The 20,455-nt window shown below is 38.2% G+C and overlaps 1 protein-coding gene and 3 gene segments (V, D, J or C); all 4 read right to left on the minus strand.

Moving 5' to 3' along the window:
* The window catches only part of LOC122970078, a 916,362-nt gene that overhangs the window by 836,221 nt on the left and 59,686 nt on the right, over window positions 1-20,455 (minus strand).
* Window positions 1-20,455, minus strand: part of LOC122970080 — an 891,879-nt gene that overhangs the window by 796,150 nt on the left and 75,274 nt on the right.
* Window positions 1-20,455, minus strand: part of LOC122970079 — an 808,187-nt gene that overhangs the window by 725,925 nt on the left and 61,807 nt on the right.
* LOC122970034 (carcinoembryonic antigen-related cell adhesion molecule 1-like) overlaps window positions 7,909-20,455 on the minus strand; it is a 34,958-nt gene continuing 22,411 nt past the window's right edge. The window contains exons 9-10 of the mRNA XM_044336128.1: window positions 12,694-12,733; window positions 7,909-9,816 (exon numbers count right to left, since the gene is read on the minus strand). Coding sequence (XP_044192063.1) covers window positions 12,715-12,733 — 19 coding nt within the window. The 3' untranslated portion in view covers window positions 7,909-9,816; window positions 12,694-12,714. The remainder of the gene's footprint in view (window positions 9,817-12,693; window positions 12,734-20,455) is intronic.

A 20,455-nucleotide genomic window follows, 5' to 3' on the forward strand; every position in this document is an offset into this window, starting at 1 on the left:
ACACTCACACACACACACATGCACACACACACACACACACACACACACACACCACACACACACACACACACATGCACACACACACACACACACACACACACAGTGTAACCTGCAGCTACAGGCCCACAGGCTGATGTGTTTACATGAAATATGGATGCTGCTGCTTTAACTAGTCACACACTAACAGGAAACTAACAGCTAACACACACACACACACACAGACACACACACACAGACACACACACACGTCAACCAGCTTCTTTCAAAGTTTATACACTGCTTCACCACCGGGGGGCGCTACACACACTGGATGACTGTTGCAGCTGTGAAGCAGATCTCAGGTGTGTGCAGGTCTGTGTGTCGGTTTCTGTTCCTGATGAATATCAGGTTTAGTTCTGGTTTACTAACAGTTGTGAGTTTCACTCTGAAACACATCTGTGAGTGTTTCGTTTTGTATTTTTCATACAAAAACCTTTATTTTTATCATCTTGATCATTTTCTTTATCCAAATAAAACACTGAGTCTGTGTGTTTCTGTAATGATGCGTTTATTAACTGAGATACTTCGATGTGTTTGTTTTATATCATTTATTATCAGGATTATCTAGAAAGTTACATGCTGTTAAGATGTTTATCTGACGTCTGGATCAGACACGACGTTGGTTGGACCATTTTAATAATAATAATAATAATAATAATAATAATAACTTTATAGCACTTTTTATACAAGAAGTGCAGCTCAAAGTGCTTTACAACAAAATAAATGATATGCACCAAATGCTTCACATGAAAGCAGACATTAAATGGACATAAAAACAAATAATGTAACATAAGATGGAAAATAAAACCCACTTGATAATAATAATAAAATGAAATGAAATGAAAATAGAATACATAGAATGTGAGACTTAATTGGCAAAGTATTTCACCATATTTACACAATCTACAACAGTCTTGATTCAAATAAATGAGCCTCTTTCAGCTTTTAGGACATGCAGCATATTAATAAGTTGTTAATCTGAACATACAGGAGGAATAAAGCTGCAGGATGCACATAAATGTACATAAACCTTAATAGAACAGCTGAATAGACACATTGATGATGATGGTAACGACATATTTCAACGCTGCTGGAACACACAGGAAGGACGTCCAGCTGATGGCTGAGTTAAAGTCCTGGACACTCACACAATAACGGGACGTTTTGATTGGACGTTCAGATGACGGTCATTCAGCGTCTCAGTGGGGATGAGTGGAGGTGTTGAGGAGTTTCTGTCTCCTGGTTTCACCCACCGCCCCCCCTCCTTCCTCCTCCCCCCCTTGCCCCTCCTCCCTGCATGGATCAGTGACTCAAACATACATTCCTGACTAAATGCTGCAGGCGTGTTCAGTCCTGTTCACTATAGCTGCCTCACACACACACACTGCAGGACAGCAGAGAAGGTTTATTTAAGGTTGGATCTGCAGGTTTGATGCTAACAGGTTTTTTTTTATCTCCACCTGAGTGTGAAACTTTGCACTAATTTGAGTGACATCCACGTACGACGACCATCTCAGACAGACACTCAGCCTACAGCAGGTTGTACAACATGATGATTGACAGCTCACACACGTCAACAAGACGCCTCCTCCTGCAGCTGATTGGACAAACTCTCACTCTCGCTGCCTTCTCATTGGTTCTTGCTTTTTTGAATTTTGAACTTGACAAACATAATATACATCTACACTTTGCATCGACATGGAAGTCTCCTGGTTGAATCATCAGAACAAGTGTGTTAGAAAACAGATGTTAACTACGACTCCCAAGATGCATTTCAACAAGAAACATCCAATCACAGAGCTCACATGCTCGACTTCAGTTAGCTCGTTAGCTGAAGTTGTGGAAAATGATCTTTGGCTTCACTCTTTACATTTATATTTATATTTATATTCTCACTTGTTTGTGTCTGGAGCTTTCTGATATTTTTAATAATGTAAATATTTACATATTTATTTAAGTAAAGCAGTTTAAATTAATTCACTTTTACATTCTGGGTCTGTTTTGAATGAATTCAGCAGCTGTGGTTTCATGTTTTGTTCTCAAATTCAACAATGAAACGTTTTTTTGTTCAAAACATCTGTGATTTACGCCTCTGACTGGCCTTGTCTCCATAGCAACGGTGGGCGAGGCTCATGGGAATTGTAGTATTCTCAGCCGTCCGCTAAAATGACGGACGAAACCTGATTTCTCAGAAACTAAGCTGTAATATTTAAAACTGATGATTAAACTTTTAGGATCCCGACGTCGTCCAGGAGAGTTTCTACGTTCAATAATATTGACGAGATTGTTTAAAGGTCATTTCTGAAGTTTCAGTAACGTTCACAACTTCAGAGCTTCTCTCAGTTTAAATCTCTGAACTGATGAACAGCTTCAGGATCAAAATCGATGCAGTAGAACCAGAGATATCGTCTTTTTTATTCCACACACTCTTCTTCCTTGGCGCCTACATTACCCACAATGCAACTCGAACCACTAACAGTCAGGCGGGAGATTATGAGCTGCTAGCCTCCAGCAGAGATGAGGAGCTGTTGGTCTTCAGCCCACGACCGACGCTGACTCATCTGACTTGAGGTAATTTATGAGATTTCACACACACCTGTTTACACACCTGGAAACACACTCTGAGGTGAGCTCACCTTTAAGTGTTGTTGAGGTTGGTTTGTTAAGGTTTCTACTTTTATCTTGCAGATAGAGATCATCAGAGGAAGCAGGTGGAAACTCATCAGGACAAAAAGACTCAGCCAGCTGGGGCGAAGGAGGCGGAGCTAGTGACACATCATCAAAGCAGAAGAGCTGCTTGTTGTTGCTTTGAGAAGCTAAAGTTCACCCTGATGGAAAAAAACTCAAATTTAACACTGAAACATGTTGTGCTCGTTCTGTATGAGGGAGCGTTCGTGTTGTATCTTATTCAATTTGCAGCTTTAAGTCAGAAGATCTGAGCTGCAGGTTGCAGGTCAAAGGTCACGTTTCAGCAAGATGTTTGCTGTGTGTTTGCTTTACTGCAGCATTATATATGTTGCCAAAGGAGACAAAAAAAATAGCCTTAAGAGACAGTTATAAGAGATGAAACAACAACAAAGTCACAGGTCAAGTGTATTTACCCTCTTTTACACTTTCTTTGTTTATCAGGTCGGTTTTTACCTCCTGGAGAGATTCTGCAGGTCAAAGGTCACAATTCAGTGAGACGTTTGCCTGTGCATGTGTTGTGTGTTTACTAGCATTATATACATATATGTATATATGTTGCATTGTTTTTAAAAAGCCTGAAGAGACGGCGGCACAGTAAGAAAGTGGTTCCCAACCTTTTTTCCTCACAGCTCAGTCCGATGAACTCCAGCACGTCTTCATCAACACCCACATTTATGTTCCAAATGTGTTTATTTGAATTCATTTCAAAATGGATGTTATTTCATTATTAATCATATAAAAGTGGATGCTACAATATTTTAATACAACGGAACTGTAAATGTTTAGTTCAGTTTAGTGAACACATGGAGCAGCAAAGTATGAACCAGTTTGAACTATTTCATCTCCTCTGCTTGTTTAATTACTAGTTTTCATGCAATAACAACTAAATTAATTGTTATAGTCGTCTCAATATGCGGATGCAGGTAATTCTGCTGGGAATCACTGCAGTAAGACATGAAAATTTAATATTGCAGTAATATATAAAAGCAACATTTTTCAAATAATGAATTAGGTTTGGTGTGTTTGACACTGAAAAAGTGTGTGTGTGTGTGTGTGTGTGTGTGTGTGTGTGTGTGTGTGTGTGTGTGTGTGTGTGTGTGTGTAACCAGTCTCTACGGCTCTGTTGGTGTAAACAGTCGCTGTCTTTGAGTGTCTGTTTCTGCTCTTTCACATGTTTATAGAAACCACAGAACCTCATTCACTCTCTTGTGAAACATATTTTCACAGCACAGTCGACCCACCGAGACAAACCTCAAACATGTCACCGACGCGTCACGCCGGGTTTCATAAAAGACACAACGGCTTTTTCTGTCACCACGGAAACACAAACAGACACAAAACAATAAAGTTGTTTTGTCTTCGTTCGTTCTTGTCTTTCTTGTGTTTAACAGACTGAGTTTATAAATGATAATATGCATGAATCATGTGACTTTATCATCACTGGAGAGCTGAAAACATCAGATGTGTGTGGATCGATGATGAGGAGACTGTAACCTTCCTCACATCAATACATGAAACTGACAGAAATGTCATATTTACATCATGTTTTCCAATTCAAAAAAATAAATTCAGTTCAAATTTGTTCTACATTTGGATGGAAACTTGACTAGTGAGATGATAACATGTAAATATTTATACAAAATTACAGTTTTTTGACTTATTCATTGAATAAATTTATTGAATGTTTGGAATTCTGATTGTGTTTTGGAAATGAAGTCTTTGTGACTTCAGGATGATGTTTCCTACAGATAACAGAGTAAATATCTGCTGTGTGTGTGTGTGTGTGTGTGTGTGTGTGTGTTTATCTCGTGGGTGTTTTGGTGTAAAAGGATTATCAGGAGGTTACGTTGACCTACAGGATTAAAGCAGCCAGACACAGTTTGACCTGTTTGATAGTTTTAGACCCTGAGAGAATATTTTTTATCTTCAAAGGTCTGTTTGAACATTAAAACTGATTTTAAGGTTTTAGTCTGTATATTAGTGAATCAGCTTCTTATTATGAGCAATCACGTCCTACAAGAACATACAGTAACATTTTCTGGTTTTGGTCATTTCAAATGACAGATTGCTGTATTTGTGTTTTTTTTCTGTGTTCTCCTCACAGACTGTATAAAAATATGGACGTAGTTACCGTGACGTCACCCGTTGGTTTCTGAAGAGCGGTTTTTGCTCCGGCCGTCGCTATCTTGGCAGCACGTGACGCTGCCTAACTCCCAGCCAATCAAAAATGGGCAAAGAGGCGGGCCGAATGGCTGAAACAAGCCACCTAGCGGCTGGCGGACCTGTCACTCAAAGCAGCCATGTCCTTCATTATGCAGAACTTTACGGCTTAATAAAATTTAAACGAGTGAGTTATAAAAAAATTCACCCCCCGTACAGTTGTCACGAAAGAGGAAATTAGCTTTAGAGACCAAAACCGTTGTTTGTACCAGGCTGTAAACATGTTTATTTCTGCTGTAAAGTTGGACATTTTAACATGGGGGTCTATGGGGATTGACTCGCTTTTGGAGCCTCAAGTGTTCGTTCAAGGAACTGCAGTTTTTGACACTTCCACATTGGCTTCATTTTACAGCCCCGGAGGTTACCGCTTGGTTCTCCTGACTGGTTTGAAGTGGGTGTGGCTCTGCTGGGAAAAGGTGAAGTCACATGCTTTCTTTCACCAATCAGGCTTTAGCAACATTTGAATCCAGATGTGACGACAGATCAGTTTTTGAGTGTAAAACTCTTAGTGTAGGAGCCAAAATATGTTGTTTTTTCTGTTTATATATTGACGTGGGCATCACGTATTGCGTCACTTACGTTGCTTGACACATGGGTGTGGTTTCCTATTATTTAACCTGTTCACTTAGGTGGTGGCGGGAGTTTTTGGACAAAGGGAGTTGGTAGAGCTCTGATGTTTTCTGTTGACCGTCGCCATTGTTACGATCATCACCATCGTCACCATTGTTACTATCATCACCATCGTCACCATTGTTACTATCATCACCATCGTCTGTTCATCACTTTATTTTCACAGTCAGATTGCATTTTTTGTATATTTTTTGTGCAACAGCTGCTTGTCAGACTCTTTCATTTTTGTTTATTTTTTCAATAAAACATCAATAAAACATCATGTGGACTTCGGGATGGTTTTGTATGGACGTGTCACATATAAGAGCCTACTGAGTCTCTTAGCGGCCTTTTTTGAAAAGTAGTCGCTACACTTAGTAAATAATAATTGTGTTATTTTAAGAGGTTTTCCTCGCTGTAATCATTCCTCCTGTTCATACTGGATATTAAAAGATCCTTCAAATGTGCTTTCAATGGAAGTGATGGAGGATAAAATCCACAGTGTGTCCACACAGTCATTTAAAAGTCTGTGTGAAGCTTATATAAAAAAAAAAATAGAAAAATTGTGGAATGACTTGTCAAGACGGATGATTTTCACCACGAGATGAGGGAGCGGCAGGTGAGGAGAGACAGAAAAACCCCCTCGGCTCACTACGACACACACACACACACACACACACACACACACACACACACACAGAGTGAGGTATGTGTGCAGACAGTCAGCCAACAATTTGAAAAAACGAACCGTTGCTTCACTCTGTGATTGGACGGTGTGCAGACACACACACACTCTGATTGGTCAGTTTCTTGTTTTGAATGTCATCTTTCAATCATGATGGAAAAAAACTAATAAATAAAACACAACATGAAGAGCAAACTTAGGAAAATATTTCCACAACTTTTATGGCTTTACAAAGCTGTTAAAATGTGACATGATTTTTTTTTTTTTATTTCGGGGACATTTATTTAAAATCTTTGAAGTGTTTTTACAGGAGTTTTTAAAAGGCCAGATCATTTCTGTAAACATTGACAAAACAAAACAAAGCATTTCTTAAAATATTAAATCATAAGGAATAAAAACCCCATATCATTCCAAAAATGTCACAAAATAAAATGTTTACAGTGTAGAACATTATTTACAATGAGGGCAGTTTATCTCACAGGCTGCACGCGTCGCTTTGCAACATATAAATGTGTATCGTTTATGACAACAAAGCATCATATCTACATGTTGTTATTAATACATTCTGTCATTTGTGTTATCCCAAATTATAAACATTAATATGTTGAAAACGACACGCTCAGAATGTTAGCTTTCTGTTTGTGCGTCTTCGTCAGAAAACGCACAAACAGAAAAAAAAAAAAAAACACAAAAAAAAGCTAAACGAGCTTTTGAATGTGTGATCTGCAGAACAGCGATGATCTTCAGCTCCAGTTATCTAAACAAAATAAATACTTTCTCACTGGAGATCAGTGCATGTTGAAGCCTGAGATCAAACACAACCACTAACCACACAAACAACAACAACAACAAAAAAAAATCATCAACCAGCTCAAGAATTTGATAAGAAAATACTCATAAAGACATGTGATCCGTCTAAAAGCAAAACTTCAAATAGAACAAAAACTTTGACATTTTCAGATGAGATCAAGGTTTATTGTTAACCTGCAAAAATATCATTTCATTTAAAGCAACTTCTATCCAATTATGGCAAAATAAAGATTTTTATAAAGTCAGTAGCACCGCCCTGAAGTTTCCCTCCAAAACTCAAACGACGTCGCTGCCCACAAACACTTTCCCGCCCTTTTTTTTCTTTCATTTTTTTCTCTCTCTGTTCTTCACCTTCACCTCGCTGACTCGTCCCTGCGTGTCCAAACTTGTCCTTTTACCTCCTACTCTCATGCTTTTCCACAGAAGACGTAGATGTAAGAAGATTTACAGGAACAGAAAGAGGATCCTGGACCGGGAGTGTGCGGGGGAGGGGGGGAGGAAAAAGGAGGGAAAAAAGTTGGACGAAAGCCAGAGTCACAGCAAAGATCATGAGAGAAAACTGGAATAATGTTTTAATTTCATGTTTACAGATCAGTTCTGGTCCCATATATCAGGAATGGACTTAAAAATGTTTCATTCTTGCTTCTGATTGGCTGGCAGACAGCCACTTAAAGGGATAGTTCAGATGTTTTGAAGTGGTTTTGTATGAAGTATTGATCCATAGTCAGTGTTTTACCTGCGGGAGATTTGAGTCGGAACGCTCCCAGTTTGGAGAAGCAGACGGGAATACCGGTACGGAAGTTAAGTGATGAACTGTTGTGGACGGAAGCAGCAGCAAAACATATTTAAACCACCTGAAAGATCAATATCGGTTTAAATGTTCACTATATTTAGAATATTTTCTCCATCTTACCTTGCCGTCAGCCCTTTCTTTCGGCACTACTATATTCCTACGCATGCCGCGCACTGTATTACATCACAGATCAGCTGTTTGGGTTAAAACATGCTGTTGCAGTGTAATACAGCGTGCGGCATACGGAAGTTCTGTGGTGGAGTAAAGAAAAGGGTTGACGGCAAGGAAAACAGTGAAAATATTCTAAATATAGTGAAACCTTTAAACTGATATTGATTCTTGCAGGTGGGTAAAGTAGGTTTAGCTGCTGCTCCCATCTACAGCAGCACATTAATCATCTTCCGTACCAGTACTCCTGTCTTCTCTAAACTGGGAGCGTGTCGACAGAAATCTACTGCAGGTAAAACACTGACGATGGATAAATAGCTCATACAAAACCACTTTAAAAAATCCAGACTATCCCTTTAAACTCATTCACATCTAAAACAGGTTCACCTCTGTTCTAAATCAGTGCCGTCTGTATATTTAACTGCAGGTACTGTAACTATGGCAACAGTAATGATGCTTTAGGCTCCGTTAGCAGTTAGCTGACTGGTGTTTAAACATGGAAAAATAATACACTCATGTTGTTCTGTCCTGTTTATCTCCATGTATCAAGTTACTTTCATAACTTTTACTTTACTTTTAGTTTTTTGGCAGCAACCACCAACATTTTGAGGTGCAAACACTAACATTAACGATGGTTGAATCCCGTTTAGTTTCCCCGGATTCACGTCCCAGTTATAGTGCATGATGGTTCACCAGTACCATCGTTAATGTTACCAGTTCCACCTGCTATGACGAATCAAAAATGTCTCCCGTGAATAAAGATCTATTTGCCTTCTTAACTCTGTAACAGACATTAAAAGAGAGCATCGCTGCATGAACAAACATCAAATGTGGATTTTGAATAACCAAATAATTAAGCAAATAAAGCCCTAAACAACAGTAGACTCGTTTGTTTTAGCAAAGCCTGAAGCTGAGCGGAGTTGACTGTTTGTTTTGCAGTTTGAGAAACAACCAGAGAAACATGAAGGAAGCAGCCGGACAGAGAGGGGAAGAAACAGAGGAAACGTTAATGAGGAATGAAGTCCTGTAGTTTCAAAAAAAAAAATCTCAACTGGCGACATGTTTCTAACTTTTTAGAAAAAAGTGGTGAGCACTGAAGAAACTGAGGTATTTTGGATCAAAGCTTCCTCTTATAACACTGTCGAGCACAGAGAAGCTTCCAAAAATGCGCTCCACCCGCCTGGAGACGACAGTGACATAAATCAAACCATTACAAAAAAAAAAAAAAAACTTTTTCAGATATTCATATTTCGATGCTTCTACGTGTGTGGCCTCTGAGCCTGTGATCACTGAGGCTGTGTGTGTGTGTGTGTGTGTGTGTGTGTGTGTGGTTAAAGAAATCCTCCTCAGGTTTCCAGCAGGATAAAGAAAGTCACTCATCGTGACCGTCAGTCCATCAGCTTTAGTCCAGGAAATGTCTCCGTCGCACACAGTCTCTCCGTGTTTTTCAGTTTCCCAAAGGAAGCGGCAGGTGAGACAAAGGGTGAACGATGACATTTGTTAAAAAAAAAAAACAGGTGAAAGAAAAGGAGGGAAGGGCAGGTGATGATCCAGTGATGGTGGAGGGGATGAAAGAAAAAAAAAAAAGCTAAAAAAAAAAAAAAGCTAAAATCAGATTAACAGTGAAGATTCCAGATAATAATCCAAACTCTGATAGAATCCATCATTCAGGTTAAATCAGGTTTCCAGGAGAGAGAGAGACAGACGGTTTCACAGGAAACCAGCTGGATCCAACTGCAGCGTCCTCAGGCTGCACAGAGGGATCATGGGAAACAAAACGGTCGGATGTTTGGGCCGGCATCTCCTGGAGAGAGAGAGAGAAGAAAACGTTGCCAGTTATTTCCATTATGAAGGCAGCAAAATCAATTCTATGTTTTATTGTGCATACATGTTTTACTTTCTGTTATTTTTCACACAGATTTCCAGAATATTAGCAAAAGAAAATTAGAATTAAAGCTTATTTTAATTTGACAAATATTAGAGAGTTGGTTTATCAAAGTAAACAGATGGTGGCGTTAATTAACCAGCCGAGAACACGACGAGATCATTCAAAGAGCAGCCGAGTGTAAACATTTTTTTGTGATGTTTCGAGATTTTCTCAAATTTTTTGCGTTTCTTCCAAGCGGCAACCTCCAGGCTGTAAAATGAAGCCAAAAACTGCAGTTCCTTGAACGACCACTCGAGGCTCCAAAAGCGAGTCAATCCTCATAGACCTCCATGTTAAAATGTCCAACTTTACAGCAGAAATAAACATGTTTACAGCCTGGTACAAACAACAGTTTTGGTCTCTGTAGATAATTTCCTCTTTCATGACAACTGTACGGGGGGTGAATTATTTTATAACTCACCCGTTTAAATTTTATTAAGCCGTAAAGTTATGCATAATGAAGGACATGGCTGCTTTGAGTGACAGGTCCGCCAGCCGCTAGGTGGCTTGTTTCAGCCATTCGACCCGCCTCTTTGCCCATTTTTGATTGGCTGGGAGTTAGGCAGAGTCACGCGCTGCCAAGATGGCGACGGCCGGAGCGGCTCGCTTTGAGCTTCAGAAACCAACGGGTGACGTCACGGTAACTACGTCCATATTTTTATACAGTCTTCTCTTTGACAATGAATTTACAGCTGTGAGATTTACAGGAAAAGCATTTCTGAAAATGTTTTTTTTTTAACTAGCCCGGGAGCTAATTTGAGCTCTCGATGTAGTTGTTTGTGCAGAATTCCCCCTCATGCCGTTCTCTCAGCCTGCCGACAGCCTCACTGTGGATCATTTGGATTTAATAAGGTTTTTACTTTGATCTTGGAATAAGATATGAGGATATACTTTAAGCACAACACTGTGTTATCTCTGAGATCCCTTAAACGTATTCTACAGGATACTTTTTCATTGTAAAACCTGTCATGCTCCTGCGTCCATGCACATCAGCACATCGAGAACAAACTGAGAGGTGAACACACAAAACAGATAAATTGAGGACACAAATTATTTTTTTTTGCTCTCTGGCTCCTCCGAGCCTCCGTAGATTAATGAAAACTTAGTCAATTCAGCACCAGATTTTAGTCGCCTGCAACGCTACAGATGCTCTGCATTCACTGACAAACACATTTCAAAGGCTTCTGATGTTTTGTCGTCCAGGATCACGATGCGTCATCTTGTGAAAACAGACACAATTTCCCAGAAACACTTGAGAAGCTGCAGGTTGAAGCTGTGAGTAGATGCTTGTTCCTGCTGCAGGGCTCAGACACACAGACTCTCTGTGACTCCGCTTTAAATCAACAGTCTTATCTCGAAACCACACACACACACACACGACTGCTCATATAGATACTTCAACACACACACACACACACACATACCCTCCGGGTTTTGTTTGCTCGACCGAGTGGAGACAACCTTGTAGCTGCTGTTTCAACACCGGCTGCTGTATATTGACAAAAACACACACACACACACACACACACACACAGATAGACACCGTACTGTCCCCGACGACCACAAGCTCCTTCAGAGACCACAAGAGGAAAGAGCTCGAGGTATGTTAGACTGAGGGTAACCATAGCAACGGCCCTCACCGGTGAATCCACCTTTGAAAACACTTCCTGGTTCAAACACGTCTTCCGTTTTCCTTTTTCGTTTGTGGTTTGAGAGCTGTCTGTAAGTACAGACTGAGCTGTGACTGAGACGTTGTGATGTGGAGAATAATGACGTTTAATATTCAATAAGTTAGTTTCAGTTCTTTAACTTCTTTCCTTTGTTTCACCTGCAGGACTCTGACACAGAATATGAACATATAAGCAGAGATATTAAAGGAATATTACACAGTACGGCCAAATCTTTCATGGTCTCATGGTTTATATATATATATATATATAGTATCCAGGGCTGCAACTAACCATTAATCTGTAGATTATTTTCTCGATTAAAGGTATAATATGTAATTATTCCACATTAAAATGTCTAAAAACAACTAGACCTGTGTTATATATGTTGTTGAGTTGTGTACTTACATTATCCCAAATGTTTCCAACAGTTTTCAAACCCAGAGAAATCTGTAATTTAATCAAAGTAACGGACCGTTTCATTTGGTCGCCTGTCGATGGCGTCATACCTCCTCTACCAAAGAGTAAACACGCACCAGATGCATACGGCGGCGCTGTGTTTGTCCGCTACAATGGCGTCTACCAAAGAGTAACTTACACACATACAAGATAATACATCGGCGTTGTGGTTGTTCCACACAAACTGTTATAAATGGACTTTTATTCAGTTTTAAGACACATTTTCATGATAAATTTAGGTGGTTTTTAACTATATCTTTTAGCCGGAAGAAGGATTTTAGTCATTGGACGTCTGGATCTTAAGTTATCAGAGAAATAAACTGGACAAACGTTAGCAGCAGCTCGGCTAACAGCCCCTCCAGGAAGTCCGGTGGTCACCAAACATCGTCAGAGGAATATTGATTTTTTTAAGTGAAACATCTTTAATTTTTATTTTAACGATTTTAATCTGCGTGTACGTTTGGCAACTAATCGATTAATCGACTAATCGTTATAGCTAATAGTGACATTAACTGTTCTTGTTAGAACTTGATGGTTGTGAAGTTTCTTGGTATTTTCTGTTATAAATGTTCGTCCCAAACAAACAGAAATGACATTTTAAAGAGTAAAGTCAGTCAGAGAGACTCACCAGCAGAAAGCAGGAATTTCTTTAGTACGGTGACTCGACCCTGAGAACAAAAAACAGAAAACAGCGATTAGTAGAGAACGAGCTTCAGCTGAGTGACATCATTCAGCTGGTACGAACAATTTAAATGAGATTAAATATAAATAAAAAACTGACATAAACTCATAGCAACAAATTGATATTATGACATGTTTTTATTAATGATAGATGGGGTTTGATATCATCACCAACTACAACCTGGACTCACTGCATTATGTTGAAAAGTTAATTTCAGGTGAATACTTTCTAGTTTGGAGATGAACTTTGCTGACACGTCGGTCTGACAGCATCTTGATTTCCTTCACATACTTTCAGCATGATGTAATCTCATCCCACACACACACACACACACACACACACACACACACATGTTGATTCAGAGCCTCAGTGTTCAAACCATCTCACACCCAAATTCCCTGTTATGAAGTTAAAACAACAAAGGAAATCTGTATAAAGGTCTTACAGGTTGAAGTAATGATTCAAGTATGAAGACGGAGCTGAAAGTTACACAACAGAAACGTTCAAAGAGCTGCTGAGTCTAAAACATCCCGTCAAAATGTTAAGTTCAGCACTTTTTTCAGATATGAAAGAAACTCACACAACTACAGTAGATCAACAACCAAATAACACAGAAAGAAAATGTATTAAAAAAAAACACTAAATCTTGAGAATAAAATGTACATTTGCTCACAGTTTCAATGTCTTCACGTGTAAATACTCAAAGCACTCAGAGTGTAAATATTCATTTCATGGAGAGTAAGAGTGTGCCTGAATACAAATATTCAGCAAAGCACAAATAGTGGGTTTAATACGAATATTTGTTTCATACAAATATTTTAAAAATTATTTGTTTTCTGGAAGAAAAAAAAAAAACGTCACATCCACCTGCTACATGACGCACATTTCCTAATTTGAACATCAGTCCTGGAGTCAGGGGGTGTTCCCCAGAGATAAAGCTGAACTGCTGACACACGCTAACTACTTTCAAGGGACTCTCTCCATAACCTGTTGTTCTTCTTCTCCTTTCCACAAAGTGCTGTCTCTGTGTCTGTTTGTTCATGAACACTTATTGTAACACTTTAATTTTCTAAAATTAGAGGCGTAATGAAAACAAAAACAGGATTTTTAAGCCTCTGTCCAATTTTATTCGAATACAAATACAAATAATGTTGCTGTCTCAACAAATACAAATACAAATACAAATACTGGTCCCTCTGCACATCCCTACTGGAGAGTGCAGGAAGCTAGAGGTTGAAGTGTCAGTTTAGAGATAAATACAGATGTAATGTCAGTAATAATGAGTACTTTTACTTGTGATACTTTAAGTACATTTTGCTGATAATACTTCTGTACTTTTACTTAAGTAACATTTTGAATGCAGGACTTTTCCTTATGTTGGAGCATTTTTATGACAGTATTTCTACTTTTACTTAAATAAAGGAAGTTAATGAGACAGTTGCTTTGACACATACAGTCAGATTAACTAGAAATACTTGCAGTTTGCCTCCACAAACCAGTCAAGTTTCAGTTTACATCCATGAAGACTTTGAAGGAATTTAATATTAAGTGTATTTTCCTTGTATGTCTTCATGTTTGGCTGATAAAACTGATTCTGATAGAAGATAAAGTTGTCGTCAAGCTACAAATTCTGAAACGTGGACGTTTCACAAACATCTTCAACCAGCAGCACAGCAGATCTAAACAACCACCACAGTTAAATGGTGGAACCAGTTCAGTATGTTGGTCACAATATGGTCATAATCTCCCATTCTGGTCCTCAGTTATGGTGTTAAATAACATTATGAAGCCACACTTAAGCTGACCTTTGACCTTTTGGATATAAAATGTCATCACTTCATCATTTTATCCTATTAGACATTTGTGTGAAATCTTCTCATAATAAACGTATGAATTCTTGAGTTGTGGTCAAATATGTGTTTTTGCGAGGTCACAGTGACCTTTTAACTTTGACCTTTGACCACATAAATTATAATCAGTGCATCCTTGAGTCTATGTGGATCTTTGTGCCAAATGTGTGGAAAGTCCCTCCGAGCATTCCTGAGATATCGCGTTCATGGGAGAATGGGACGGACATGAGGTCACAGTGACCTTGAGCTTTGACCTTTCACCACAAAATTATAATCAGTGCATCCTTGAGTCTACGTGGATGTTTGTACCAAATTTGAAGAAATTCCCCTGAAGTAGACATTATGTTCACAAGACAATGAGACTGCTGTCTCCGGCGTGGAGGCGTAAAAAGAAAAATGACACAAAGAAAGAAACGTCCAAGAAAAATCTTCATAAATAAACGTGAAACTGTGAACATGAATCCTTACTTTCTGTTTTTATATTTCATGAAGAGGAAACGCTGAATATCTTCCACACTGCAGAGTTTAATCTCAACTTTAACTCACTGACGTATTCGACAGTTACTAAATATTTGTCCTCCTCAGCGTTGACTTTTCTAAAACCCTTCGACTGATTCAGGTTCAGATTGCAAAGTAAATATCAGCATCTTAAAAAAAAAAAAAAAAAAAATCCTTTTTGTTGCAGCTCTCAATCTTATCACAGTAACTGTGAAACATACTTCAGCCGCTGATAAGAGCAGCGACAGACAAAACATCAGCCATCGAGAAGTAGATAGCTCAGAGTGTGTATAATAAGGTCAGTTACGGCATAAAGGGGTCAAAGGTCAGACACACACAGAGAGAGAGAGAGAGAGGTAAAACATAAAGGACACAGAGACTTTGTCATCTCTGACATGTTGCCCTGCAGCTATTTATCTGTTTTACAGCACATCGTCAGAGAAGTGTTTACAGAGCGGCGAGAAGACAGAGAGGAGCCATGTTTGTTTGTCTGGAGCTGCTGTTGGAGAAAATAACACGTAGCTGCTATTCTGTTGAGCCCCTGCAGTCTTCCAACACCCTATTTTCTTATTTTTTTATAGACTATACTCCAACAAAAGCGGAAATAAACTCTGATTTTGTTGCAGCGTCCAACAAAGAGAGAAACTTTCCTCCCAGTTCATTATAGATGCTTTGAAATTCATCTTATTTGGAGGATTTTTTTTGGGGTGCTGAATATCTTTAAACCTGCAATAACTGATTTCTTGTTCACCAGTTTTCATCAGAAACAAGTAGTGACCACAACTCTGACATATTATCACCTTTTAAATTGAAATGTTGAACTTATTTCCACATCCAGCAGTTATGACGCAACATCATCATTATTTGGAGTCGTGTTTCTGTCCACCTGGTGAATGTGAGTCCAATATTCTCTCTCTTTTAGCTTCTGTTTTTACTCTCTACCAACTCCTGAGGGAAATATCTGGAGCCTTTTCTTTGCAAACAGCTGCTGCAGAACCTAAAACGACGCTATGAGACGCTGAGAGTGAACCAAGTCAGTAAAAGTTGCAGCCGGACAGATAAACAATGAGCTGAAACTCACTATAAAGCTCCGTAAAGCCGAGAGGAGCTGCAGAGTCACTGATGATTCTCTGTAGGTTCATCACTACGAACACGTTACACACTGACAGATCAGACTGTTAAAATATTCATTAGATGCTTTAAGGGGAAATTCCTGGTAAACTGTGACAATAACTACACAGTCATTTCATTTTGCCTCACATTGATCATCAGGAAAGTAAAAGTGATACTTGATTAATTGTTTAAGTCATTTACTTCTTAACCCTTATATATAATCATTATTTGGAGCCCTTTTTATATTCATAAACAGGGTTTTGCATCATATTATACACATATTATTCATAGTGAGCCTATATAGCAGCTGCTGGTAATTATGAGATCATTTTAAAAGGTTAGTAACAGTAACATAAGCAGGTAAAATGTTATAATGACTTCAGTTAACATTAGTCACCAGTCACACCAGAACAAGTGAGGCTGCAGCAGTGTAACGAACAGAGACAGGTGTGTTTTATTGCTTATGAGATCACCTTTATCAAAGAAAGAACGCACCATTTGTTCTCTGACGGTCTCACTTTAATTCCTTTTGATGACACAAAGATCCTCTTTTTCAATCAGCTTTCATTCTTGATTCTGCACCTATTAAACCGCCTTCTTCTTCTCTTATTTTCTTTAAAGCACTTCTTTCTGTCTTTAGTGTTTGGTTACAAACTACAGCAGCACGACAGCGTGAAGAGGATGTGGCCACCGTGGTTTTCTAATAGAGAAAGACAGAAATAGAAACGGAATCAGATAAAATGAGAGAAAGTAAAAGAGAAACCGGAGGGTCGAAGAAAGATAAAGAAGCAGCGACACAAACATGAGCCGAAGAAGACGAGTGCAGACATGACAGTGACATTCCTGCCATTCTCTGAGAAACAGGCCTCGCCCTCGCCGCTGCTCAACTTCCTGTCAGACGTCCGTTTTCAGGTACACCGCTGAAAACCAAGGCCGAGGTGATAAAATTTTAGCACGTAAATGATCTCAACTGTTTCTAAAACACTTGATGCTGCTTTCAAGAAACTTCAGGAGAAACTGGAAACTTAAGTTTTCACGTTTTACCTCGTTGAAGCAGCCAGAATATTTTTATTTATGACACTAAAATCAACCAGAAACAAGCTGCAGCAGAAAGTTTCTCATGTTTCACACACATTGGATCACAGTGGCGCATTTCTCACCTGTTTCTGGAGTTAATGTAATGTTATGTGAGAGATGTGGAGCCTGCAAATAAAAAAAAAACAAACCTCATTATCTAACATGTAATTATCAGTGAGGGGTGTGATGTGAGCGGGTTTTCCCAGCTGGCAGCTTGTTTTCCTGAACATTAAGTGCAGCAGATAGAAGGAGGCGTCACTGATAAGTTTGAATGACTGTGCAGAAGACGTCCGACCGGTTTTCTCTTAAATGTCTGATTAAACTGGATCCTCAAAAAGAACAGCGTGTATTTTAACTTAACGCCTGGTTTTGAAAGATTCAAACAACATGAAAAAACATGGAAATCACCAGCAGTACTCATGTTATATTCAGTTCTCATGTTATATGCAGCATTTCCCTGTAATTATTTCAAAATGAAGCTTTTATCTCTGGAGTCCATTCATTGAATTACAGAACATCACAGAATGAAGACATCAGCTAAATTACAGGGTGAAGCAAGTCGTTTTTCGATTAAACGAAAAGATTAAACTCAAAGTTTGTGTTAAATGTATAAATGTATAAATGTATAAATGTATAACTGTATAAATGTATATCTGTATAACTGTATAAATGTATAACTGTATAAGTGTATAAATGTATAAATGTATAACTGTATAAATGTATAAATGTATGAATGTATATCTGTATAACTGTATAAATGTATAAATGTATAACTGTATAACTGTATAAATGTGTAAATGTATGAATGTATAAATGTATACCTTTATACAGTATAAGTGTATAAATGTATAAATGTATAACTGTATAAATGTATAAATGTGTAAATGTATAGATGTATGAATGTATATCTGTATAACTGTATAAATGTATAAATGTATAACTGTATAAATATATAAATGTGTAAATGTATGAATGTATAAATGTATACATGTATAAATGTATAAATGTATAACTGTGTAAGTGTATAACTGTATACATGTGTAACTGTATAAATGTATACATGTATAACTGTGTAAGTGTATAACTGTATACATGTATAAATGTATACATGTGTAACTGTATAAATGTATACATGTATAAATGTATAAATGTATAACTGTGTAAGTGTATAACTGTATAACTGTATAAATGTATACATGTGTAACTGTATAAATGTATACATGTATACATGTATACATGTATAACTGTGTAAGTGTATAAATGTGTAGATGTATAAATGTATGAATGTATAACTGTATAAATGTATAACTGTATAACTGTATAAATGTGTAGATGTATAAATGTATGAATGTATAACTGTATAAATGTATAACTGTATAAATGTATAAATGTGTAAATGTATAACTGTATAAATGTATACATGTATAACTGTATAAATGTATAAATGAATAAATGTATAAATGTGTAAATGTATAACTGTATAAATGTATACATGTATACATGTATAAATGTGTAGATGTATAAATGTATGAATGTATAACTGTATAAATGTATAACTGTATAACTGTATAACTGTATAAATGTATAAATGTGTAAATGTATAAATGTATAAATGTGTAAATGTATAACTGTATAAATGTATACATGTATAACTGTGTAAGTGTATAACTGTATAACTGTATAAATGTATAAATGCATTCTGGGTAACTGATTCGCCTCCAGCTACAAACAAGCAAATATCTTCAACAGTCAAACTGATGAAGGTCGGAGGGTTGATGAGTCTCTCTGCTGATATTAACATGTCTGGGCTGCACCTTAAGACCATGTCCCCTAAGCATTTTAAGGCTCCAGCTGCCACCATCTTTGTACAGTGTACAGTTACCATGGTTACATGTAAGCATAAAGGCAGACTGACTCTCCTGAGGAGTGAGGTTCCTTGTGTGTGTTTTTTGTTGAATATATGAACTTTGTCTTTTTCTTAAATGTATTTTTATATCTGGGGTCGACCTGCCATCCTGCCCTCTGGTCCCCCCCCCCCCCCCCGGTATGCAGACCGAGGGTCTTGCCTGGCAAAGTTACAACCCTACAAATCGCCTGCATCTTCCATTTTCATTATTATTAGATTTATTTATTATTCTCTCTACCTTCTTTTCCTCTTTCTTTGTTATTACTCATTAGTCTTCCCAACCCTACTGTCCTGCTGTCTGGTCTTAACGTCTGTATGTTCTGTCCTGTCTCATGTTCCTGTGTCTTTTTGTTATGTTGTATTGCACCAATAAAAAACAAATACATTTTTCTAAATAAATAATTGTAAGGATGTTTCTAAGTAAGTATATCTGGAGATGCATTTCCCTGAGGGCACGATAAAGTATATCTTATCTTATCTCAAGCAGACTAAATAATGCCCTAGAAACAGGGAGAACTCAAATAAAGATGATTTATCTCTTACGCAGAATTGTCAGGCTCCTCCGTAGTGAAAGTACCTGTCGCTGCAGGTGAGATCACGTTCATCCTAAATCCTGTTAATTATAATGTGCTTGAGATCAAAGCCTGTGATTGATCTCCTGAGAGAATAAGAGTATGAACTGTTTCAGGATTGTGATGTTGAATGAATGAATGCAGCCACACACTTGAACCCCCCCACCCCCACCCCCACCCCCCCCACCCCCCCCCCCGGTCACAGAGGGGGAGGTGGAGCTGTGATCGACAGCGGTGGTGAGCGGGGCTGAGAGTGAAGGAATGCAGTCCGACTGTGTTTCCAAAATACTCAAACCCACACAGACCGCTTTAATCCCGGATAACGCAGAACTGAAGACATAAAGACTTGTTCTACTTCCTCATGTACTCAATATACATTGCTCTCACTTCCTGTCTTGTGTTTTAGCTCAGTGACGTTGAACTGAGATGCTGAGAAACTGAACACCAGCCTGTTCAGTCTGTTTTATGGATTTTATGGAGGTCGGTCGGCACAAAACTTTGGTTCCGACTGAAATATCTCAGCAAATGTTCATTGGATTGCTATCAAATTTTTCAGAGATATTCGTGTTTCTCAAAGGACGAATCCTGCTGACCCTCTGACTTGTTACTGATTAAATCCTCAAATACAAACAAATAATCCATAAATTAATAACAAATACATCAATAATGTGATGTCAAAATCTACATGAAGG

This window comes from Thunnus albacares, chromosome 19 (genome assembly GCF_914725855.1).
Source record: "Thunnus albacares chromosome 19, fThuAlb1.1, whole genome shotgun sequence".
Classification (NCBI taxonomy): Eukaryota; Metazoa; Chordata; class Actinopteri; order Scombriformes; family Scombridae; genus Thunnus; species Thunnus albacares.